Source organism: Semicossyphus pulcher, unplaced genomic scaffold, assembly GCF_022749685.1.
Source record: "Semicossyphus pulcher isolate SPU_LCO1_2020_fin unplaced genomic scaffold, fSemPul1.0.p SCAF_5, whole genome shotgun sequence".
NCBI lineage: Eukaryota > Metazoa > Chordata > Actinopteri > Labriformes > Labridae > Semicossyphus > Semicossyphus pulcher.
The window spans coordinates 2,560,110-2,586,378 of NW_027211726.1; the positions used below are offsets into that span (position 1 = coordinate 2,560,110).

At 41.7% G+C, this 26,269-nt stretch overlaps 4 protein-coding genes across 4 annotated transcripts; 2 read left to right on the forward strand and 2 right to left on the reverse strand.

The window, feature by feature from the left end:
• Nucleotides 1-755: 755 nt before the first annotated feature.
• tatdn1 (TatD DNase domain containing 1) lies at nt 756-5,496 on the reverse strand. The gene is made up of 12 exons (XM_069681741.1): nt 5,418-5,496; nt 4,687-4,752; nt 4,560-4,609; nt 4,148-4,211; nt 3,899-4,042; nt 3,497-3,539; nt 3,071-3,156; nt 2,938-2,978; nt 2,508-2,584; nt 1,594-1,664; nt 1,157-1,283; nt 756-1,034 (listed from the first exon to the last, which is right to left on the reverse strand). The coding sequence occupies exons 1-12, from the start codon at nt 5,494-5,496 to the stop codon at nt 932-934; spliced, it is 951 nt and encodes a 316-aa protein (XP_069537842.1). The 3' UTR covers nt 756-931.
• Nucleotides 5,497-5,744: 248 nt separating this feature from the next.
• Nucleotides 5,745-9,477, forward strand: ndufb9 (NADH:ubiquinone oxidoreductase subunit B9). Its single transcript, XM_069681657.1, has 4 exons — nt 5,745-5,871; nt 7,400-7,592; nt 7,752-7,865; nt 9,098-9,477. Exons 1-4 carry the CDS (start codon nt 5,783-5,785, stop codon nt 9,221-9,223), a joined length of 522 nt encoding a protein of 173 aa, XP_069537758.1. The 5' UTR covers nt 5,745-5,782; the 3' UTR covers nt 9,224-9,477.
• A 1,735-nt stretch (nt 9,478-11,212) lies between these two features.
• Nucleotides 11,213-19,765, reverse strand: LOC138608602 (angiopoietin-2-like). Its single transcript, XM_069681193.1, has 7 exons — nt 19,697-19,765; nt 16,662-17,216; nt 14,197-14,431; nt 13,154-13,288; nt 12,648-12,864; nt 11,446-11,641; nt 11,213-11,359 (listed from the first exon to the last, which is right to left on the reverse strand). Exons 1-7 carry the CDS (start codon nt 19,763-19,765, stop codon nt 11,213-11,215), a joined length of 1,554 nt encoding a protein of 517 aa, XP_069537294.1.
• Nucleotides 19,766-24,606: 4,841 nt separating this feature from the next.
• Nucleotides 24,607-25,717, forward strand: LOC138608692 (pro-opiomelanocortin-like). The gene is made up of 2 exons (XM_069681251.1): nt 24,607-24,723; nt 25,181-25,717. Exons 1-2 carry the CDS (start codon nt 24,607-24,609, stop codon nt 25,715-25,717), a joined length of 654 nt encoding a protein of 217 aa, XP_069537352.1.
• The last annotated feature ends 552 nt before the right edge of the window (nt 25,718-26,269 follow it).

The following is a 26,269-nucleotide window of genomic DNA, read 5'->3' on the forward strand; positions in this document are numbered from 1 at the left end:
AAAATAAAAACATTAGCTACGGGTAGACAGAAAACTTGTTTGATAGTTGGGTGTGACCAATGAGAGTGCGAGATATTATCACGTGACTTTAGGAGCCAGAGGGCGCGGAAGCCGACGTAGCAAATTTCAAATATTTTTGTTTTGTTATTATATAGCTTTAAAATAATTTTACTTTTAGTTATATATTAATGTCATCCTGCAAAATCAGTATTAAAATGTATTAAAGTGGTTGTTTAAATTTTATATTTTTCTTTAACTTCCTTTTCTTTGTCCTAAACTTTTGCACTTTTGCACAACTCCATTTTTGCTGTGAATGGCAACATACATTTGGTTAATAGACTTTGGAAAAAAGTTTTTAATAGACATAAATGCAGTGGGTATCATCTCTGAATCAACATTCAATCATATTTGCGTTCCTCTATTCTGCACCAAGTTGAAAACAAAATGCCCAAACTATATTTTTATGTAAATAATACGCAAATGTTAATTGATATATACCCTAAGATAGGATTTGAAAATGTTTTTTGCATTCTGACTAAAGTTCACTTAATGGAAAAAAATACATTGAAAGTTATTTGTATAAAGTAAGCATTAAGTTCAAATATTTGGATTGAGACACACTTTAAATAATCATGATATAATTTATGCATCCAACAGTTAAAAACAATAGGAACTTAACTGACAGGTACACACACACATTTAAATAACAGCAATCAATGAAAAGGTCATTTTTTTTATTAAAAAAGAAGACAGATTTTAAACAATTTGACTTTTCAAACTTGGCAATGCTTGGCAAAGTTTAACCGATCAGCAACCCATTTCAATAGTTACCCCTGGATCCATCATTTAGACACATATAAACATTTATCAGGCCTGGAACTAAAATAAAGCCATGTCAGTCTGTTTTATGAAGCTTTAATCAGGTTTTTCATTAGCTGGAGCTGAAGAAGACTTTTATGGTGTTGTTGTAGATTGTGTTTGCCAGCTCCAGCGGGTCTTCTTCCCTCGCTGCTGCCATCACCTCTAGAACTTGTCTGGAAGAAAACATCCATTCATAACTTATTCAAATTAAATGCTAGATGTACTGAAAAACACTGCTTGATCTATACACTAAAAACTTATTCTAAAAAGGACACTTCACCGAGACATTACTCACATGATGTGACAGGGCTCATTCCTGTCCTTCAGACAGTGCCCTGCCTCCCATTTCTTCTTCGTGGGAAATGTAGTTTTAATGTATTTGGAGCCTACATGAGTGTTTTTCACGCCACACCACGGAGCATCTAGGAAGGATAAGGACAGTATCTATGTTTAAATAAATACAAGTGTTCTCATCACATTAACAACAGCAACATAATGCAAAAATCATCTACATTTTCTTTTTAAATTGAATGACTAAGCCATGAAAAACATCTTGGATTTGCATGTTTACAACTGTGATAAAGCTGATGTTATAAACATTAAGTCTGTAGCTATTTAACTGAAATATCAGGATGTTTTGCTTTTAATATGACAGCTAACTATTTTGTTATTTATTTTTTTCCAGAGGCCACATTAGACCTTCATTATAACAATAAACTGGCAACAAGTCACCTGTTTCTATCATGAGTCTCTCAGTGGGGACAGATTTCATCGCTTCAATATTGGCTTCTGTTTTCAAAGAACTGAAAAATAAAACACATTCAAAGTTGCAGTATTGTAAATATGTACCTTTAAATAAAGACATTATCTTGTTTTAGAGGAGATAAGGGAAGAAATTAGACCTCAGGTATAAAACGAAGCCAGGTTGAGGGAACATGAACTTTGCAAGGCCACAAGGTTGCACAAAGACAGGAAATGCATCGTTGAATCAGTTTGTGGTGTCAGCTTTATAAGCACTATATATTCTCAGAGACAGGTGTAAGCCTGGCCAGGCTATAAGGATTGAGAATATTCAATTAATATATACTGGAAATGCACAATACACCTGTTGAACCTTTGCGACTGTTAGTATAAGGTAAAATATTTCATCTAATCTATCTCAGTGCCTTATTGTTCACAATGTTGCAGGCCTCATCTTAACATATTTTTAAAAACAGGAGGAGCCCCAAAATCTTCTAAAAGCTGCTTATCATACGAGTCATGTCAAGCTCCTTTGTCCCAGGAGATTCTGAAGCTATTACAGAACACGTTTGAACACTTCCCCAGGGCTGGGCTGGTCGAATTTCTTTTCTCTCCTCTACATCATCAAAATAAGCAGCTACATACTTCTGTCTTTTCATAATCTCATCAGGGCGTATTGACATAAAAGAATGAAAACTGCTCGACTCTGTGAACAAATTCTAAGTTGATTTACAAGCCTCAAGCTCCAAAATCACAGCATGTGGTGTCCTGTCTTCTCTCAAATCTGTCCATGGATGGTTCTAACTAAATATTTTGCTTGTCATGTTCAAAAAGTAAAGTTAAACCTGATGCAGGACAAAGCTCTGATGTGGTTCATGAAAGGACAAGTTGGAAAATCCTCTCACCATCCGTTTATTCCAATATAAAGGTCCAGGTCAATGAGAGCAGCAGCGTCTTCTGCAGTTCCATCGAATGAGTGGACCTAAAGGGGAAAATCAAAGTAATCAGACATTCTTACACAAATGCATTCATTTCTTTGTCGATGTTTCCCCCTCAGGGAATTTGTTGCAAATCCAATCTCTAAGGTTGGTAATCTTTGGAGTACAGACTTTACTACATAACATGCCTCTTAAATGCATCACTTCCTGTAGACTTCCCAGGATCCCAGAATGCAATGCACATCAGAATTACATCATAAACATAAGACAGTTTGAGTAACATCCTTGCATCCACGTTACTTAGTATTACTTTCTTTTTATACTTTCACCAAACAGCTAACTTTGAAGAACAGTGCACAGTGAATGCTTTGGAGTAATTAAAAACAAATGTCCTCACCACTCCTCCAACACATCGGTCTCGGTTTCTCTTCATGATGTCTTTTTGAAAACAGAGACAAAGAAACAGTGAAAAGCTTTGTATTAAAGTCGCCTCTCGTGAACCAGACCAGGTCTTTGGTGTTTGAACGTACCGATGAACTCCTGATGGGAGTTTCTGCAGTGCAGGAACATGGGAAGCTTGGTCTCTTCTGCGAGATCAAACTGCTTCTCAAAGTATCTGTTTCAGCCCGGAAACAGAAAAGAGACAGAGAGAAGAATTAAATGTGAAGAGTGTATCCCAAAGGTAAAATTACCCATCACCGGACGATCACTTAACTATGTTAAAATAAGCTGTTATTTTTATGTTTCCTTAGCCTCAGACGCCTCAGAATATCCTCTTTTTGGTGAAAAGATTTGATGGTATTACCTCTTTGGGCATTTAAAACTCCTCTTCCCAGCTAACTCACATCCACAATCAGTAAGGATGCATCACAACTAGCCACAGGTACAGTTAAAATTTCACTCTGTGCGGCCGATTAGAGCCGCTTTTAAAAATCAGTAGAGACAAACTAACTTACTTGAGTTGAGTTTCTTTTGGGCAAAATTCCAACCGGTCGAAATCTGGAACAAGGAGGAAAGACAGGTAGACCATTCAGCCTCAACGCATCACTAAATAATGAAAATAATTATTGTTACAATCCAAACATCCAACTTCAACTATTAAATATTGATAATACTTATTTTGACTTATTATTTTGTAATTATTACTTTACCACCTTTTTATCTGTACTCACTGACTTGTCTTTGTGCCATAGCACTGTCAAAAAAGCTTATATGATCTTATCTTATTATTGAACATACTTTATGTATAGAATAGATGCAGAACAAACGCTCAAGGGAAGAAAAACCAAGGAGCTATACGTAATTAATTTCTTTAAGCGAGAGAAAGTGAACCTTAAAACACTGTGAACAGTACACACCGAGTCCACACTCTCCGATGGCCACCACCTTTCCTCTGTGAGCTGTCGCCAGCTCCCTCAGCCCCGAGAAGTACTCGCTTTCTCCGTTCTGCTCAAACTCACTGCAGCGCGTGGGATGGCAGCCGACCGTGCAGTAGAACTCATCTGTAATAAAAAGGAGGGAGTTTATGTAAAGTTATAAAGGTAGAATAAAGAGGAAAGCATCAGGAAGATTTGGCTTAATTTAATCATGAAGAAATGGATCATTACCTCTGCTCTCTGCTAGTTTAAGCGCCTCCTTGCCATCTTCAAGGTTTCCTCCTGTGATCATAAACTGCAAAGCAGAAACACATATTGCATTGCAGACAATGACGACTCAAGTCTAAAGTCAGGCTAGCTGCTCTGTGAGGCTGTGCAGCTGTGCTTTAAATCCTAATGCCAGCATGCTAACATGTTCAACATCTTTGTTTAGTCTGCTAGCAGGCTAAATTTGCTTATAGCAGCAGAGAAAGATTGAGATGTCATCATTTGTGCAGGTATTTGGACATAATCCAAAGTTTTGGACAAATTACAAGTTGGACTTGAGGATGGTACTAGAGGAAAATAGAGGGAATCACCAAATCCAGCAAGGTTTATCACCTGAATAGATGCACTTATATTACAGTGATAACACATTGCTTACCTTTTCTACTCCGGTTTTGACAGCTCTGTCGATGATCTGATTGAAGTCGTCTGTCAGAAACACGCAGCAGTTCTCAGACAAACTTTGTGACAAAAGGCCATGAATCAAAATCAGAGAAGCAGCTTACCGTCGTGTTTCTGCTTCCCTCTGTAGAGTCCTCTGAACATGGGATCTGTCAGGTTCACACCGATATCTGGACAGGGATAGGATGTTTCTTATCAATTTTGCAGCACATCATTAAGATTGTTATCATAATACATTGTTGAACTGGAAGTAATAACATGGTCTCATGTCATAAAGTACTGTAATACAGCTACAAACATCCACCGGTGTATTCTTCCTGCACTGTGTGGTACATCCTGGGGTTCATGACTGACACACATTAGACCCATGTACCCCGTTTTAAGTAACTGTTGATGATTAAAGAGAGCATTTCTGTAATCTGTACCTGCACAGGCTGCTTTTTAAGGCTTTAACTTCCATGTGGGTTGATTTTAACAGAGGGAAGTCAACTATTGTGCTAACATCCCTTTCATGTTAAGTTTGGATTGCTAACTTTAATGCAAACACATTGTCTGCTGCTGGTAGAAGCTGTTGTACAATGTAAGCTGTCATGAGAAGCAATGAACTGCTGACACCTAAAAACTGACCATCTGACACTTCCCTGCACAGCTGCAAAGCTCTGTGATTGCTGTGTTGTCATTTTTTTGCAGGGCTAACTCATAGCTCCTATGCTAACCCAACATGCAGGCATGTCTGCTTACAACAAACAACAGCACGGAGTGACACTGAACCATTTCTAGTTTATCTTCAACTTGTATTAATGTAGCCTTTAAACTCATTAATTAACTGTCTTACCAATGAATTTGTGTTGAGCCATGGTTGTGAGAGCAACACTTCTAAAGAGAGCCACACATGCAGTTCTCACCAGTCCCATAATGCTAAAATACCGTAATTACACTAATAGAGGGAATTCAGATTATTGACATAGCTAGTTTTTTGGTTACTTTACCCATCTTATCTAAAAAAAAAAAAACACTTTGTGAGGTATTAGCTTTATATAAGTAATCATATCCAACACCTGCGATTAAATCCCCACCAAGACAAAAAGATGTGAAATATTTTGCGCACGTTGCAGGTCTTTACGGCCGTAACGTCCAATCGCCACAAAGTCCCAGAGTCCTCCGCGCCGGTCGGCGAGAAGGTGACAGGGGACGGTGAAAATGGCCACTGCCTATCTTACTCACCAGCAAAAAGTGTTGCGGCTTTACAAGAAATCACTGAGACACCTCGAGTCATGGTGCATCTTTAGGTAAGAGGAGCTGACTTTGTTTGTGCTCTGATGTGTAGAGACGAAAATACAGAATACAGCGTCTGTAGTGCAGTCTGTCTGCTGTCTGCTAACAACAGCTAAGCTAACTGCTTGCTGGTGCTAGCCAGGTCACTCATTCCTTAAGTCAGTCAGTTCTACAGCAAAATGATCAACATCGTCAGCCCAACCACTCTAAATCCAAAAAGAATATATCCCTGAAACTACCAATATGACGGTATCTGTATATTTTGAACAGATAAAGTTATATTGAGAGAGATACGTTGCTCATGTACTCTTTCACCTGGCGCTAGCTAGCGTCAAAAACAGTTGACAGCTAAGTTACAGCAAAACCATAAGCTGACTTTTTCTCACGTGTGACTTATTATAACCATTAATCTTCTTATACAAGTTGACATATTTTAAAGTTTAGAAAATACTTATGAGGCATATTTACAGATGTCACCTCATATCCACACATCCTCACAACAATGTCATGAGGTTTTAGTAGGTCCTGCTCTACATATACACACTTAGTGAAAGTATAAGGAATGAACTCAGTTTGAATTAATGAAGTTACCCCGTAAGTCACACCTATATGGTTCAGCTATGTCCAAAATTAGGAAATGTGTACGTTTTTGTTGTAGTAGTTTGTTGGTCAGGATAAGGAGTGTAAAAACAAGCTGTGCTCCTGTAAGGGATGATAGTAACAAGGATTTATGATTTATATCATTTATCATATAAGAAAATAATTTAAGGCAACTGTATTTGAAGAGTAAGGTACTGAGATTTTATAATGTCATTCACTCTTGATGTAGTTGATATATAACTCATACTGAAAAAAGTTTCACATGTCTTTAAGTCACATTAAAAGAAGACTTTTATGACCCAAGAACTTAATTTAAGCCTGAATGACTATGGACTTGTGAGGCTTTAAAACAGATAACAATGTGGTTTTAAGATGTACATGACTTGTATGTAGTTTTTAATAATTGCCAATACTAAGTGCTTTCTTGTGCTGGAATATATTTTTACATGTCTGACAGTTACATGATCATATAGGCCATCTCATTTGTGTTATAATGATCTGCCATTTAAAATAATTAGGAAAGTGTTCATCTAAATGTTACGGTGCAAACTAAGGCTTCGGCTGGAAGGTGTTCTCAAGAAGAAGAAATGATCTTTGTTAGAGTTGAAAGGCATAAATTGTAGAAAAAATTATAAGCAACTAATGTGAGACTAAGTGAACACATTTGTCTTTCATGAGTTTCAGCTTCTCCATTGTAAGGATTTAAGCATTTTGTTGGTCTTATTTTAAAGCAAACCAAACTAACGAAAGAAAATAATGAGCAGACTTATCAGGAATTTAAAAAACATTTTTACAATTAGATTTATTGTATGTAGCTACATTTTTTTTACTAGAATTAGATGTGTTTGTGATGCCTAGATGTCCCCCTCAGTACTGCCAGTTATTGTCAGTGATTTAAGCAGTTTAAAGTATCTTAAATGTTGTGTTGTTTCCCTGATATAGAGACAAATACAGGTTCTACGCCTGCATGCTGCGGGCTCGCTTCGATGAGAGCAAAAGTGAGAAGGACATGGTGAAGGCCACAGTGATGCTGAAGGCAGGAGAGGAGGAGTTCTGGGCCAACCAACATCCTCAGCCCTACATCTTCCCCGACTCTCCTGGTGGGACCTCCTACGAGAGATACGAGTGCTATAAGGTGAGGCTGCTTGGGCTTTATCTGGAGAGGAATGCTCTTTTTTTTTAGCTAGTAAGGATTCATTTTATAGATTCATTTGTTATTAAAATAACTTTGTGTTAAGACTGACTGACCTTATGTTGCCTGATGAAAGTCCTGAGCCCTGCTTTGTTCCTGTAGGTCCCCGAGTGGCTTCTGGAGCACTGGCATCCCTCAGAGAAGGCCATGTACCCGGACTACTTCTCCAAGAGAGAGCAGTGGAAGAAACTGAGAATGCAGAGCTGGGACAAAGAGGTGAGCTGTTCAGCGTCCTGTCTGTCTACGCAACACACTTCACTCCCCACCAGCGCTCATGTCCCCTCTGCTTGTGCTATATCATGGTGTAGCATATACCTAAATTAAAATAGACATTACAGTACCAGATACTTCTTTTTATGAAGGAATGACAAATGTATGATTTCTGTTTTGCTCTTTGATTTATGAGCCCCTTAAAACAAAACCTTTGCAGCACTTTGGGACATATTGCATACTGTTGTAAACAAAGATTAAGGTTGGGACCTGTTGCTGTAAGATGTCTATGTTAGAAGAAGTAAACACTAAAAATATTTGAACATTTCCACCTGCCGGCATAGTTTAAACTTCAGTCTGAAACAAGAGCATAGGTATCGGTTATTTCCACTTGGTGGCACCAGAGTGAAATAAGACTACAGGGTACCACTCAGCATGTCAGAGCCCATCTCTGTGTTAAAGTTAGAGATTAAACAATTTGTCGATTTGACTGTACATATATCATTCTGTATTTTAATAGGTGCAGTTTGTTTTCTAGCCAAAGTATTCTTTAACCTTTTCTGTAGACAAGATGTCTTTCAGTTCAATTGGAAAACGGCAGAATCACAAGATTCATTGATAATCTAAATAATTATTCCCGTAAAATCTGGAATATAAATCGCACTGGAAAGAAGTCGCACTCTTTCTTTCGGGGTATTCCAGAGGGAAAAAGGTTTTTGATCACTATTTATTAATAAAAATGTTTTAGTTATTTCAACAGTATTTCAATCTATCTTCGTTTGAAACGTGTTCAAAACACACAAATTATATCCTACCGTCTGTTTTCACCATGTCGGGTTAGTAATCCTGCTCGCTACACGTACGGTAGTTGAGCTCAGCCTACAGTAACACTGATTGTTGTGAGGATGGCCATCATCTGGGTAAAATAACATAAAACAATAAAATACCTCTCTGCCTTTATACTGATAAAAATGGTCACACTGGTGTATCGGACACAGCCCACTTTTTAGATGAAAAAAAAACATAATAAAAGTGCGTCTTATACATTATGTACACGACATGTTAAATCATTAGAAGTTAACCACCATCATGATGGAAGAAAAATGTGTCCTCTCCATTGAACTCTTGCTGAAAACATTGCTTCTTTGTGAAATCTTGATTGGACCGTTTCCCTTCTCTCTGACATTTCATGTGTGTTGAAACCATTGTGTAATCTTTTGTCCCACCTCTTGTTCCAGGTCGCCCAGCTGCAGGCTGAAGGCAGCAACATCAAGACCGAGGCCCTCCCTCCTGCCCGCAAGGAGGGCGAGCTCCCCCCTCTGTGGTGGCAGTTTGTCACCCGCCCCAGGGAGCGCCCCACATAAACACCCCCCACCTCCTGAGGTCAGTCAGCCCCTGCAGCCTGAGGGAGAACCAGTCCTGACCCTGTCGGTTTACCATCTGTCTGTAAAGAATGTTTATTCGAGTCATGTCTGTACAGTTAGCATGACTGAGAAAACAACCTGCCTGAGTTCACCTGATTCTTCTGTAGTCAGTTTAAGGTGGTCGGGGACTTTGAGGAGTCCTATAGATGTATCACTGAATACCTGTAACTGTTCCAATAAATACATGTATGATACATACTGTGTTTGTGTTTTGTGTACAAGGAGACTCATTGTGTCATTCATTGTCTTTAATTGGACAATTAGACTGATATTCCAATCACATCTTTTTTTAAATAATGCTACAGCCAGGGGATTGTTAGCTTAGCATATAAAAATGGAAACGGGGAACCTGATGGCCTTGCAATCTTGAAATCCATCATCTATAGTCTGCAACAATTAGCCTCTGGGAGCGTGGGCCGAGATTTCTTCGTCCAAGCGCTGCATAGAGCACAATGTCTAAGAGCGCATATTTAGCTACACATGCATACAGATGTCTGTTTATAGAGATTAATAAGAAGCTAAATTGTTGTCAGATGGCAGCCAATGGGAGCCGGGATGTCAGGTCCCACTGAACTGTGATTGGTCATTATTAAGCTCTATAATAAAAAATTTCAATTTAAGACTAATTCCCTGACATTGTGTCACGAATGCCATTCAGCGTTCAGATTTCCCGACTTCCCTGAATGCATCAGAAATGATTGCTCTGACGTCTCATGTTAAAGTAGTTTTCTTCTCCTCTTGAGGACAGACCTGACAAAGCTTCATATTGTTCCTAATCTGCATCATGATGTTATGAAACTGGAGAGCCGTTAATTAAAGTCGATCACAAGAAAATCTGTTTCTGTTTGGGCTTCATCCCGCTGCAGTAAGCCAGAGTGCAGCCTCTGTGTAACTTACTGTTTACAGTGAGACTGAGACTCAGCACAGACAGATGAACGGGCGCTCCTCCAGGGGATGGATCTGAGGATGATCTGAACACACGGTCGCTTCTCAAGCTGCTAACTGGACTGTAAACAAAGCAGCGCACGGAGAAGGAAGTCTCGGCTGGAAGTCGTTTATTGCTAACTGCTTGCTAAACCAAGCACGCCTGACATGTTCACCGTTGCTCCCAGAGGATATATCGTCTCAGATGATAGCCGATGGGTTCCAAGATTGATTAGACCTAAACGTGAAGTAGCCTTCTTTCTGTCAGTGCTGCTTCTTAAACCTTTACTCCAGGACTTTTTGACTTGTGATAATGTAAATAAGTACTTTCCTTTGTTGCTGCATTCATCGTTGTCCAGACATTGTGCCCAAGAGCTTTTGGTCAGACTGTGATACCAACATGGACGCTACATGAAGATGTGTTGTATGTTAATACTCAGAGCCTTTAAACAACACTATTATTGATATTGCAGTTTTGTCTCGGACTTGTTGCTGCTCCAGTTTGTTCTCTAAAACCATAACAATATAACTTTACCTGACTTGTCCAGGGGTAATGCTCATAAATAAGTATCTAGGCCACTCTACATAAGCAGCAACAAACAGTTTAAAGCTCTTACCGTATTACAGGTTACATGTAAGCCAAAGATTCTTTCCATTAAAACAACATATGCTTCCGTGTGCCACGTTTCTACATAGCCGTGTACAAAAAGAATTACTGACCCTTTGAAGTCAGGAACCCATCTTTGATTATTCAAATGACAAGAAAGCAGGGTTCTTCTAAGGCCTCAAATCAACAATGTGTTAGTCCATCTCTCAATAGTTTCTGACTTCCCCTCCCCACCTGTGGCTCCAAACACAGAGTCTCTCAAACTGTTATAAAGTAAGTGGAAAGTGCATCAGGCAGGGTCTATTTTCAGCAGCAAACGCATACACATTTGAACTGTAGTGAGCATCTTGAGCAGCAGGGACTCAGATTCTTGTCGCTTAATGATGAACGCTCCATCATTATGGCGAGAAGCTCGGTCTGAAGTTGCTCGGTCGTATCATCATGGTGACCGCCTTCAGAGAGTAGAAGTCTGACTCCTTCCACGAGAACCAGACGATGCCGTCCGGTCCGAGCAGGTTCTGAGCTTTCAGAGAGTAGCGCCCCCCCTGGAGGAAAACAAAATTTCATGAGAAATACAGTTTTGGGCACAGCCCTCCTACATGTTTCAGTCTATTTTAGCAGGCAGTTTGACCTTGTAGTAGATGCCGTTGAGGTTGGCGTAGAAACACTGGTGGAACCACCAACCGGCGTGGCTGATCTCGGCACAGATGTTTCCGGTGTCTGGCGTGCTGAAGCTCTGCAGGTCGTGGTACCAACTGAACGAATCCTTCACCGTCCCACTGAAACCAGACACATGGAGGCGGTAGTGGTTCTCCTCGTCCTCTATCCTGCAAGAGAACACACAATACTCTACAAACTGTACGGTAAAACAATCATTTCAAGGTATCATTTACTGTACAACTGAATATGGTGCTGCCACTAAGCCTGGCTTCCAGTTTTGTGAGGTTGTCTCTTCAGTATTGCAGCGAAAAATTCCCCTGCATTCCAAAAAGCATATTTCCCAAAGACCACAACTGTCAAAAGATATCTGTAAAACTTTTAACCAGACATCTAGAAACTAGTTTCAATAACAACTCCATCCATCCATCCATCCATCCATCCATTTTCTTCTGCTTATCCGGGGTCGCGGTGGCATCATGCTAAGCACGGTAGCCCAGACGTCCCTCTCCCTAGCAACATTTTCCAGCTCCTCTTAAGGGGATCCCGAGGTTTTCCCAGGCCAGGTGGGATAAATAATCCCTCCAGCGAGCTCTGGGTCTCCTCCCACTTCGACGCGACTCCACAGGGAGATGCCGAAGAGGCATCCTGATCAGATGCCAGAATCACCTCAACTGCCTCCTTTCGATGCGAAGGAGTAGCGGCTCTACTCTGAGCTCCCTCCTTACCCTCTCTCTAAGGCTGAGCCCAGACACCCTGCAGAAGAAACTCATTCCGGCAGCTTGTATCTGCGACCTCATTCTTTCTGTCGCTACCCAGAGCTCGTGACCACAGGTGAGGGTTGGAACATAGATCGACTGGTAAATTGAAAGCTTTGCCTTCAGGCTCAGCTCCCTCTTCACCACGACGGTCCGGTATCACGCCCGCATTACTGCTGACGCTGCACCAACCCGTGCTAGAAGCTAGAAACTTCTATGGAATTGAAACTTCCTGAACCTTGATGTTTAAGTCCAGGTTTGCTGTGATCTCTAATAATGGAAGTCATTTCTGTTCACACTGTTAAATCCAGTAATGATTATTTTCAGTTTTGGAAGAGCAAAGTAAAAAAACGACACCACCCTCCTTACAAGTATGACACCCTTTTTCCACAGTCTCGCCTTCTACCTGTCGTTCTACCTGAAGGTGTGGTACAGGGCGTGTCTGTGGGCGTTGCTCCAGTCCTGCAGGTTGATACGGAGGCTGTAGTGTCCCTGGTTGGACAGCAGGTGGAGCTGCTGGTTTCCCAGCCAGTGTTCTCCACGCGGCTCACCGAAGCCTTCACGGTAGTCCAACCAGCCGCGGTTAAAACTCACGGATCCATCGCGACGCCGCTGAAACACCGTCCAGCCCCCGCCTGGGGTACACACAAAGAAATATGGTACATGTAAGTATTTGCTACATAAATACACACAAAGGTATGCACACTAACAAAGACATACAAAGATGTTTACATAAATACACAGCAAGGTAAATATAGATATTGCTGGAACTATAAAGCGGAGTGAAAATAGGCTTTTGACGCTTGGTCAAAAACAACAGTGATTGGATAAAGGTAAACATGGATGTACATATATACTTCCAGAGGTGGTGTTTGAACTGCTGTGTGCACACATACATTATGCAGCATACAGTGTGTGTCTCACCCTCAGTCTCCATGTCACAGTAGACGGGCCGGGAGGAGCCTGGTGACACGACGATGCTGTAAACACCAGAGCGACGAACACCATTGTAATACAGAGACGCACAGTCTGATGGACAGAGAGACAGGTGCTTTCCATCTGAGGGCGAGACAGACACAGCATGAAACACTCAAACTGGTAAAATACTGAGCTGCTCTTATTTTAAACTGCAAATGACAAAGAGCTGCAGGTAAACACGTTATCCATAATCTCTCTTAATAACGGCATTATTAGTCATAACTAAGTGACCGTATACCAATGATTAACCCGACAAGTTTGTGAAACAATGGCGTACTTTGCTCCTTGTATTCATAATTACTTAAATTCAATGGACCTGGACACTTTCGGGGTCAGCTGCAATGCATCATGGTACTTGGAGTTTGATAAGTATGTAACGTGCATTAAACACTTCCAGAGTTTAAAATGCATGAAACTTCTACGCCTGGATTTTGATTGTTAGCTTGTTTTGAATAGAATAAAATTTCATCTTTAAGACCTGCTGATGTAAGAGCAAGGCTTCCAGTAAAATAATCCATGGGGTATGAAGGTTGCACAAACATCATGACACGTGAAACCCACCACTTTGTTTGTTGCATGTGTATCGTAGACAAGTGGATGTAGCCTCGGTTTGGAAGTTTAATGTTTGGCATTTTGCTCATCACCGTCTTGGAGCTTTTTGGAGCTAGAAGGGACAATATTTGGACGAGAGTGGATACTCAAGAGGTCAAGTTAAGTTTAGCTAGCCATCCCCACCTGCCACTCAAAGTGGATAGGCCCTTAATTATCTATAACTTTAAGCCTTGATATAATTAATTGGATAAGTCCTTTAAAAATTCAACCCCCGTGCAGCTGTCATGAACAGGGAACTGGAGACCAAAACTGATCTTTGCACCGGTCTTTAAACGTGTTATTTTCTGCTGTTCTCTGGGGATTGACTCGCTTTTGCAGCCAGCTTGGTGGTTAGCCGAGGAACTCCTTTATTTGCCAAGGTGGTGCATGACGTGTACCTGGTGGCAGTGTGTCTCGCATGCTGAGCAGTGATGAAGTTCTGATGACGTTGATGGAGCAGCCCGTGTTGAGGCTAATGCGCTGCACAGTGGCTGACAGGTTCCGGAGCTGCCCCTGCAGCTCGTACAGCAGCGCTGCATGCACATGGAGCAACGTGTCTGCCTCGGACTGACGCAACTCCAGAGAATGCAACCGCTGGTCAAAGGTCGAGTTTAAAGTAACAGGTTCTACATCCTGAGAAAAAGAACGACAGAAGAAAGAAGAATACTTTGCATTAGGTGATTTTGTCTTGTGTAATTTAAAGGTGGCCAGCTCCAAATTACATGAATCTCAACAGAACAACAAGCCACTACTGCTGTCCACTAGTTCCCTTTAGGTTAGGCTGCTATAGCTTTTTATAAAACTGAAATTTGGGATCTTAAAAACTGGTACTTTTCAATTTAAAGGAAAAAACGTGTAGTCAGATCTAAGCTTGTAAATGAAACAGATGTCACAAGGTCAGACTGCAGTTTTAACTGGATTTTGAGAAGGGGCAGCCTGGGGACACTGCAGCCCAGCAACAAGCTCTCTGGGTCACGGTGGCTCATAAGGATGCTGGGCCCGACAAAAGGTTTGCATCTAATCCTGTTAGCATTCAGGGTTAAGGAGGACTTAGTGGGTGTGAAGACAGAGAGATAAAGAGAAACAGTGCGATAAAGGCAGGCTGTGTTTATATTGTCTTACTGTTTTTTGTTCTTGTTTTAATTACACTGTTGCTTTTGGCAAAGCAAACATCCGTGCCAAGAAAGCCAGTTTGAGTGAATTGAGTTGAATAAAAACAGGCAGGCAGAGATTAACAGATGACAGAGGTTGTGAAAGAAGGGTGCCAAGTTTTACCTGCCTTATAAATACACACATGTAGTATTATCAGTGTTACTGTAAGTGTTTGAAGCATCTTTAGTATTGTTTCAGAGTGTTCAGCCGGTTCATATATATTGACAACCTTAAATTACATAAATAACTGAAGTCATATGCTAACAGCGTTTTGTAAATGGTAATCCATACTTCCAGGTTTCAGACGAAGTTGTAAATTTGGAAACACCACCTTTTTGTATTATCAGTTTTGTTAACAAATGATTGATTCTGGGAGAAAGTTGTTTAAATGCCATCGTTAAAAAGGTGTACAAATAAGTACAATATCAAAGGAAAGCTTGTCATAAACATGTAATTGCAATAACAGCCATTAAAGCACCCCCTACTTCTTTCCTCTTTTGTTCGCCATGTTTGCAGTTGTGCACAGCTCCTATTGGTCATTGGTCATCAATTTGGCATTATAGGGGCGGCTGTGGCTCAGAGAAGGTCGCCTGTCAATCAGAAGGTTGGAGCTTTGATCCCTGACCGCTCCAGTCTTCAAGTCAAAGTGTCCTTGGACAAGACACTGAACCCCAAATTGCCGTATCAATGCCTATAGATCCTGACTGGAGATTGGCCTTAGGCATTTGCCATCAGTGTGTGATTGTGAGTGTGAAAGGGTGAATGTGACATGTAGTGTAAAAGTGCTTTGAGTGGTTGGAAGACTAGAAAAGTGCCATATAAGCACAGTCCATTTACCATGTAAGAAGAATACTACCACTTTCACGCAACTGCGAGCAGCTCATTAGAAATAGCAGCTAATTGTGCACCATAACCTTAAACCTGAACCTGTTTTAAATTGTATATGTATTTTAATGTAATTATTTTTCGGAGCCTCTCCTTCCTCCTGAAACGAACTAAGTTGTAGAAAACATGGCTGCTCTAGGATCGCTTATTCAGCCTTAAAAGTACGAGCCAGAATCGCAGGGAGGTATCAGAACGGTAAGTTGAGAAAGCGAAAGCACGGTTCTACGCAGAAACCTGTAGCTGTTCTGAACGGCTTTTTCGCCTTTTTAAAAATGTAATTCTGGAAAACCACAAAATTATGCAGTTTTCACTTTTTCACTGTGAACAATAAACACCCAAAAATGTGAAACCCATGAAAACATGAGAATGTCCGTTCAAAAGATATGACCCCTTCCAATTCTCAGTAGAGGCAAATAGACGTGTGTTCGGTCAAAAAGCAAAGCATTTTCTGTTCTCTTGGCTTTTATACAACCAAAACAGAAAATGTCCGGACACTGTACAGATGTTTAGGTTGCTAAAAAACGATGCTCTGACCGTTTCATTGGGAGTGTGTGTTCAGCTCAGCCTCTGTCTGATCTCAGGACTCAACAGAAGCCCAACTTTTTGTTCCTTCCCTCCAGTCCCTTTCCCTAGCACCTCCTTACAAATTATGTAATTATGGCAAATTCATAAGCCATGGGAATCATGTAACTTAACTTGGTCAAACACGCGCCCTGAGCAAAAATACAGTCTTCTGCCACCTTCCCATTGCAGAGCTTCTACAGTCTTCTTAACACACACTTTAGTATAATCCCCAAAATGTTGAACCTAGCATACAGTAGTGTACCTGCATCTCCAGGGCCTTCACTCGATGCCGATGGTTCCTCAACTCTTCCTGCAGCTCTGACATCGTCTCCTTCAGCTCATCCAGCTGCTCTTTTCTGTTCTGGTTCTCGTGGAGCCAATATGAGATGTCGTCTGTACAGCGGAACATATCTGGGCAGCGTTTCTGAAAGGCCCCCACCGGCATGGGCGGCAGTGTTGCCATCAGCCTGCACTGGCCATTAGATGTAAGCTGGCTGCTGTACTCGCCACATAGATTTGCTAAACTTTGGTTGGTAATTTCTCCAACACCGGTGTTGCTGCTGCGCATCCTTGGCGGGGCATCCGGGTGCAGATCGTAGTGTGTTTCCAGGTGGGATGACGGAGGATGCCAGTCAGCGTCCTCATAGTTGTCCTTGTTGATGTCTGGTAGGTCCCAGTTTGTGTCTGATACGTCTCTGCTTGTTTGTATGTTCATGTCCAGTGCATCTGCGTTTGTTTCTGTAAGGGTGTTTGGGTATACATCATCATGGCCGACATCGGGGTGTTCATCAGAGGCAGCAAAGTTCCCAGTGACAGGCTGGTAACACCACCAGGTCAGTAAAAAAGTCAGTAAAACAAATGGCCACTTCATCCTGATTATTCAGTAACGTACACTCGTCTGTGACTTTTATCCATAGCAACTTTGATTGAAGTCCCAAGTACGATTAGTTTGAAATACAGCATCATCAGGGTCAGGCATCATATAAGAAAGATGTCCAGACAAGCACTAAGTTGCCCAGACTTGCTGAAAGTTATGAAATTTCTTTCCATACATTGTGACTTACAACTATAGCAGCTCGATCCCCTCAAACTCGGTATCATCCCTGCCAGGTTTCTGTGAAGATGCTGAACCTGGTCCAATGAAAGGAGTGCCAGTGCTTGCTTAGCCAAGTAAATATGAGGATGCTGTTCCTGTGAAACCAGATGTAAACCCTGCAGAGATCTCAGTCAGGTCAAAGGTTCAAAGGTCAAACCTGCTGGTTGAAGTTGGAAACAAACTGTTGACCAGCTAAAACAAGATCAAGGTGATGCAAGTCTAACTGTAAACAATGAACAGCGCGCGGAAAAGGAAGTCTTAGCTCAGAATAACCGCTGGCTACACAGGAAGCCTCCCAAAGGATGCTCCTACATCTGAGATTTGAGAGTCAGCTGATGAACATTAACCTTTGGGAGAGGACCAAATTTCAGATACTGGAAATCTTCGGAATTAGGATTCCAGTATCTTGGTCTTAAGAAAACATGATCATTGAACACAATCACCTAATCCTCACAAACTTGTCTACATATTATGTGTTTGACCTTTCATTGACCTTAAATGCACCTCACAGAAAGTTTCCAAAACAGTCTGATGATACGAAATTTTAGAAAATGTATAAATGAAGCGCACAGGACATTTTTTCAATGAGTCAAGTTGTGAAAAGTTACCGGTGTTGTTAACATGAAAGTTCAAACACACAGTTTATATTCAAACTACATTCCTACCTGTCGCCCTGTATGTCCCAGCCTCAGCACTGGATACAACTCAGTGGAAAACCATTAGGACAGCCAGGAGACTTGTTTGTATGTGGGTGTGTGTACTCAGCACCGGGTATGACATCTTATACTGATAATCCACTAAGGGGATTGGCAGCCATTGGCCTGGAAGGTAATAGATTACATATAATGGGATTAGAGTAAAGTCACTATAAGTAACAGTAACTGACGCAACACAGCAAAGAAAAGGGACAGAATTGATCCGGGGCCGGGACAGGATGGCAGCGAGCCAAGGAAACTAGTACAGGTATCTTTTACCTGGAAACATTTTCCTGCACCTTCTGGGAGATCCCTTGACATTCCCAGACTAAATGAGATATGAATTTACTCCAACATGTCCTGGGTCTATCACGAGGCCCCTAACGAATGCATGTGCCCCAAAAATCTCCAATGGAAGGTGTCCAGGAGGCATCCTAATCAGTTACTTAAAACAACCTCAGCTGGCTCCTTTCCACGAGAAAGAGCAGAAGCTCTATTTAGAGCTCTCTCCGGATGTCTGAGCTCACTTACCTCATCATTAAAGCTGAGTTAAGGAGGAAACTGCTTTCTTGCACTTGTATCTGCAACCTCATTTTGGTCACTACTCAAAGCTAATGACCAGAGGTAAGCGTTGGAACATAGGTCACTTGGTAAATCAAACTCAGCTCCCTCTTCAACATTATGGTTCATCAAAACACCTGCATCACTGCTGATGGTACACCAATGCCTGTTGGTCTCGTGATCCATTTTGCACTTAGCCGTGAACAAGCCCCTAATATACTTGAAGTATTTGCTTGATGAGTAACTCAGTCCTGGCCTGGACGGAGCAATCCGCAGTTTTCCATTAGAGGATGGTGGCATCAGACTTGGAGGTGCTGAATTTCATACTGAAAGCTTTACAGTTGACAGCAAATTCCCTCAGTGCCTGCTTGAGGTCACAGATTATTGAAACCAACAGAAACACATCATCTGCAAAAAGCAGGGATGAAAGTTCCAGAAACTTGACTCTTTCCCCCCCTGGCAGTGTCTTACGGGTAGGTGACAAGTGACAACCCTGGTGAAGGCCACCACCCACCCAAGCCAAGAGTTTGGACACAGCTCCCACTTTGGTTGCATAAGGACCAAATGACTGGCAGCAGCAGCCCAGAACTTTCACAGTACCCCCACAGAACTCGAGGGACACTGCCATAGGCCTTCTACAAGCCTACAAAACACATGTAAATGGAATGACTAAACTCCAGTGACCTCCCCGGTAACCCCTCGTGGGTAAGGAGCTGGTTCACTGTTCCACGTATAGGACAGATTCCACATTGTGTTTCCTGTATCCGATGTTCGACTAACAGCAGGGCGTCCTTTCTAGCATCCTTAAAAAAATCTTCCTCTGGAGCACATCCTCCGGTCCCCCTCTTTAAATATAGAAACTACCAACCTGAGCTGCCACTACCCAGGCACTGTCCTAGACCTCCACTGGAAACCCAGTGGGCGTGTCAGCCAAGACAATCCAACAACGTCCAGAGCCTTCAGCATCTTAGGGCGAATTGAGTCCACACCTGGCACCTTGCTGCTGAGAAGCATCTTGACTTCCCCAGCAACCTCTGCCAGGGATATTGATGATACCGTTGAGACCCAGTCACAGGAATCAGAAAATATATATGAAAATCGCCAACATTCTTGTGCCATGCTTTAACTCCATCAATAACATTCATGGTCCTCATAGGACAGATCCTGAATTTGGTGATCCACTGAATGGATGGTGTGACATCGGATCCCTTAACTTCTCATCTAGTGTCATAATCATTCAAATCATTACTCTCACTAAGGAACTGATACCACTGGTCCAGCGGTTAGCGCTGTCTCCTTTTAGCTAGAAGGTTCCTGGTTCGGATCCCAGTTTGCACATAGGGGGCTTTCTGGTGGTGTTTGCATGTTCTCCCCGTGCATGTGTGGGTCCCCTCTGAGTACTCTGGCTTCCTCCCACAGTCCAGAGACATGCTCGTTAGGTTCATTGGTTACTCTAAATTGCCCGTAGGTGTGAATGTGAGCGGGACAGGTTGACTGTCTCTACGTGGTGGTGATCAGTCCAGGGTGTTCCCTGCCTCTCGCCCAATGACTCGCCAATGGGATCGGCTGCAGCCCCCTGCGACCCTGAACAGGATAAGCGGTGTAGATAATGAACAGATGGATGGATTTGAAACTGTTACCCATTGCGCTTTTGAGGTATTTGGTCATTGGGCAGCCTTGAAAACATACCAATCTCATAATTTAAAAACCCCATATTGATATTACCAGAACATAAAGTTCGTCCTGAAGGCGATGCCAAAGATCACGATAGTTTAAATGTAGAAGTATAACATTAAGCCTGATAAAGAGGAAAATAGTGAATGAAGTTCCTCCAATTCTGCTTCAACAATGCCATTGGTTTGACTTTTGTGTCATCGTGCCATTACCTCCTCATATTCTTCCTGAACATATAAGAGAGAGAGAGTGTGTGTGTGTGTGTGTGTGTGTGCGCGTGTGTGTGTGTGTGTGTGTGTGCGTGTGTGTGCGCGCGTGTATTTGTCTGAAAAGGACTAAATGGAGGTTCAAGGCTGTGGGATTCCTCTAATGGGTTTATATTTACCTGCCTGCCTCAGTTTGTTCCATTAAAAGAAAAGAAAAAACTGAAGAACTGATAGAAAGAACTTTACCATGAGCGACTGACGGAAAGGACTGCAGATTCTTTCTCTAATGGCTTTAGACACCGACATCCGAAACCATTAGTTTGATCATCCAAGACAGAGCACAATTCTCAACAATAAGCTTGTAACATGAATTCATGTTACAGCTAAGTTCATTGCTATAGTTTGTTTCAATTTTAAGAACACAGCAGGAGAAATGTGAATATTGTGACAACCAGATAAGACAATCCTTTATTGATCGCCAGAGAGGAAATTTGGAGACTGATGTGAGTGTGCTGTTAATGACAGGTGGTCGTAAAGGATCAAAGGGAGGCCCTAGAGTATGTAAAGCATAGAGCTAATCCAGTATAATTTATGTCTGGACCTATACGTCCTAACCCATGACCATGTAAAGATGGACGACACATCTCCACCTCCTCTTGTTGTACAAACGAGCGGGCGCTGCCATCGTGCTCATTTGTATCCAGAGTGTGTGCAGTAGAGATCGGCTGGTGGAGCCGCAGTATTGACATCCCGCCCCTTCCTCTAATTGACACACACCTTTACCTTGTGTTCTTGGCGTGTTGGAGCCCTCAGGTGTCCTTGGCGTGTTGGAGCCCTCAGGTGTCCTTGGCGTGTTGGAGCCCTCAGGTGTCCTTGCCGTGTTGGAGCCCTCAGGTGTCTTTGGCGTGTTGGAGTCCTAAGGTATCCTTGGCGTGTTGGAGCCCTCAGGTGTCCTTGGCGTGTTGGAGCCCTCAGGTGTCCTTGGCGTGTTGGAGCCCTCAGGTGGGCTCAGTCTGCAGCAGAACAGCTTCTTGTGTCGGTCTGAAGCAGATATTCACGCTGATGGAAAGTTCAATGACTGTCGTGTTAGTGTTCGTTACGTCTCCTCTTGCCGTTCCTCCTCTACTCTGCTACTCGGGAACAGAACGCTGCAGGAGCCCCATTTGTCAACAGAGCTCTCAATCATGAGGCCACGCCCCCTTTTTATAGCATCAAATAACTAATTAAATTTAAACGTGTCAGGAAAATGAACACTTGGACATAAATCAGCATGATAAGAACTAACTATAATGACAGAAACCATGTTTGAGAAAAATGTATTTGACGTGTATTTTGATTTTATAGTTTGACTCATGTCCCATCTGTTAACATGGAGGAGGCGGGCTTTATGAGCTATACTGCAGCCAGTCGGCAGGGGGCGATAGAGAGGGTTTGGCTTCACTTTTAGGGAGCTGTCATGTCGGCCATCTATTTTATACTATCATGCAAGCATACTTAAGCTCTATACATGAGTGTAACATACATTGTGACTTGTGTTCCAATGGGAGTTTGCAGATACCGTCTTACCATATAACTAGCACTTCTGCTGAAGTGCTGAAGCCGTTAAAGAGAGGTTCCTGGTGCATGAGGGGTCTTGCCCCTGGAGGGTGTTAAGTCTCAAAGAGACCATACCAGTAGTCATGGAGTCTTATAGGGAAAAGGTTGTTTAATTGAGTTAATCCCCTGTAGATCAATTATTAGTCATGCAGTTAGCTCCAACAATGGAAAGATGCTGCTGCAGGTGGGCGTGTGTGTAACTGTAGACTTTGACCCTCAGGTTTAAAATCTCCCTTTCCCCCCTCTGACAACATGTCGGCTTGGTGTTAATCTGCCTGAAATGTCGGCTGACATTTAACACTTAGCTGCAGCAGAGGCGCTGAATGGAGACTTGCGCGTTGTGTTTGTTGTTGTTCTCACTTTGTGTCTGGAGTTTAAGAACAAGTCAAAGGATGATTTGGTTTATCTGTTTGCATTGTTAATTTAGTTATCTGATGAGTACTGCACAGCAATAAACAACAAAGATATTATAAAAATATAAATATAGATGGACCAGGAAATCCTGTGAAAGACAGGCACATTCTTGCTAACAAGCTATAAACAATATCATACGATCAGTTTTGCATTTTTTTTTTTCCTTTTGTTAAACAGAACCGGAGGAATGACAGAAACCAAACTTATAACCAGAACTTTCTAACAGTTGGGTATTCTTTACACTGAACTTTACAGCCTCTTAGCAGCTGCAGACTTTTATTAGAGAGTGGTGATGGTGATGATGATGGTGATGATGGAGTGTGTGGGTGGAGGAGGAGGATGAGATTTCAATTATTGTCCATTTTCTTGCGGCAGTGTGTGCTTACAAGCAGGAACGAGAGAGTGATGGGGAGATTTCAGGTAATGACGTCATCGTGTGTGTGTGTGTGTGTGTGTGTGTGTGTGTGTGTGTGTGTGTGCGTGTGTCCTTGGCTGACAAGATATAAAATCGTCCGTTCGATCAGAGGGACATAAGTGGAGGGGAAAGCAGAAATATCCGTCCAACGGCCGAACAACTAGAAACAACGAAGACAAGAGAAACAGGAGAGACAAGAGAGAGACAGGCAGGACAGCGGTGAGAATCTGTTTACTTATTTATTCTTTTAATGTATGTTTACTTTTGTTTTACAAATTAGAATATCTAGAGCCTTTAATAAACATACTTTACACAGGCTAATATATATTAACCAATATTATCATTATTATTGCATGTGTAGTTGTTGTGTGTCTTTTTTATAATCCCTGTCAAATGATTACAACACATTATAAATTAATCTAACAAACAACACAACACAATGTACAATAACATAATGTAACTACAGAAAAAAAACACAGAAATAAATAAAAACAAAATAAAAATCAGACAGAACTTGTATCAGTCGACAATTCAGTAAAAGTTTGTTGTAAAAGTTTGAAAACTAAATAATGCTGTTGAGATAAACAACATTTAATTATAACTGTTATATTATTTTTATATTTAATGTATCTTTCACAAGAAATGCAGCTCAGAGTGTTTTAAAAAACAACAACAGAAAAGTCACATCAGGTTGTCTGTCTCTGTGTGTCCGCCCGGTGATTGACAGGTGATCAGTCCAGGGTGTAAGAAGCTCTGAACAGGATAAGCGGTACAGATATGGATGGTTATCGAGTTAAGATGTGTAAGAATCACTTCAGTGTTGCAGCCGGTAAAAGTCGAGCGGATGCGGTGCTAGCCTGTGATATCTCTCCATTTTCTTAACTTGCAAGAATACAATATAATTTGTTTGTTAATTACACTTTGAATTTTTAATCTGTTGGATTTCTGATGTAAAAATAATATTTTTCCTTAGAAATGTGGTGCAGTAGGAGCACAGAGTAACAGCACATGAAATAACTCGAGTAAAGAACAAGCACATCAAAGTTCTATTCTAATATTTACTGTTTCAGTTGTTCAACAATTCTGGCTCATGTTGTTTTTTTTTTATATTATTGCATTTTTAAAAACTTTTACTCCTTCAGATTTACTTAACACTGTTTCTTATTCTATTATGTTTATTAAAAAGTTTAGTCTCTTTACATTTTAGTTGTTTTAATTGTAATAGCCCTTTAAGTGTATCAACTAGTACAAAATGTATAAAATTTGAATACTGTATTTCTTTACATGTTTAACGCTGCTTTTTAAACTTTGGTACAGAAAATTACATTCACTTGAGAAAAAAAAATTTGTCTGCTCTGTTTTTCTGAATTGACGAGATAATTATCTCAGAATTCAGAAAAACTGAGCCCACAAGTGAATGTAATACGCCTCCATACTGCACAAGTGTCGTTACAAGAGGCTTTTATTTTATCATTTCTGCAGAACATCATAATTTAAAAAATGCCCTTTATGTTTATATGTGTGGCTTTCTCTGATTGGCCAACAGGAGAATGTGTCCTGTGTGGCTATTGGTGGCTGTGGCGATGGTGGGCGTGGCCAGAGGAGCTGTCAGTAAGTGCTTGGATCATCCGAGCTGTCAGGACGTCAACTCTGAGAGCAGCATGATGGTAACACACACACACGCACGCGCACACACACACACACACACACACACACACACACACACACACACACAGGCAAAAATAAAGAATGAAATATAACTTTTTTGTCAGAGCTGTACAACAAGTGTGTGTGGCACTACTAATGACACTGTTAAATTGCTACCTGGCCTCATGGTAGTTTGTGAAATAGACAAGAAATGAATCAAATACATGGGCAAAAATGTCCGTGTTAATCGTGTCAGTCTGCACAAAGTTTTTTAAGCCGAAACAAAACAAAACAAAACAACGACTGATTTTTGATTTGCACAAAAACTACTCGGTCAGCTTTAGAAAGAGTTCAAAATTTGGGCTGGCTACTATTCTACTATGCTGCCTGTGATGACATCAGTTCTCCTCTGTGCTCTTCTCTGTTCACTTATTTCCAACAACCATCCTCTTACAACTTGTCGGTCCTCTGCTGCAGGACTGTATCCAGCTCTGCCGCTCCGACCTCACAGCTGAGACTCCCATCATCCCGGGCGATGCCCACCTCCAACCTCCTCCTCCATCAGACCTCGAGTCTCTGCTTCCTCTTTTATCTTCCTCCACCTCTCCTCAGGCCAAGCGCTCCTACTCCATGGAGCACTTCCGCTGGGGGAAGCCTGTTGGGCGGAAGCGTCGCCCAATCAAAGTCTACACCTCCAACGGCGTGGAGGAGGAGTCAGCTGAGGTTTTCCCCGGAGAGATGAAGAGGCGGGAGCTCGCTAGCAAAATGATCGCAGAAGAAGATGAGGAGAGGGAGCAGGAGGAGGCGGGAGAGGAAGAGGAGGAGGAGCAGCGCCCGGACGACACCCACGAGAAAAAAGACGGCACGTACAAGATGAAGCACTTCCGTTGGAGCGGCCCGCCGGCCAGCAAACGCTACGGTGGCTTCATGAAGAGCTGGGACGAGCGCAGCCAGAGGCCGCTGCTCACGCTCTTCAAAAACGTCATCAACAAAGAAGGACAGCAGCAGGAGTGAGAGCAGGGAGGGAGGAGGGGGGAGGGAAGACATGGATAGAAAAGGAGCAGACAGAGAGAGAATATTCATCTGACAGGCTGACAAATCTTCAAACTAAATGCTAATTATATTGTTTTTCATGCCTTCCAAAATAATCGACATCAACCCTGTCTCCTATATGTCATCTTTAATAGGAAAATGTCTCAGCAAAGGATTATCCTATCAGCAGTTAAACTTCAGATTTATGTCCCGATTACGTTGTCAGAAGTCTTGTTTTGTCGAACCAACAGTCTACAACCGAAATAAATCCAGTCTGCAAGATAAAACACAGGAACACAGTAAATATGTGCAGGTTAGACTCTTTAGCAAGGACGTGGACATCACAGATCAAGGTTCATATCCTGATTCCTGTGTGAGATTATGATGAGCCAACAGAAGCACTTTGGTTCAGGGTAAAGAAAGAATTGTAAGGTTAAATAATATTAAAGTAAATGTTCAATAAAACAAGATGTCTAACCTCAGAGGCCCTTTGAACTTAGGTTTAAGTTTCTGTATTCTCAGTGGTTTAAAGTG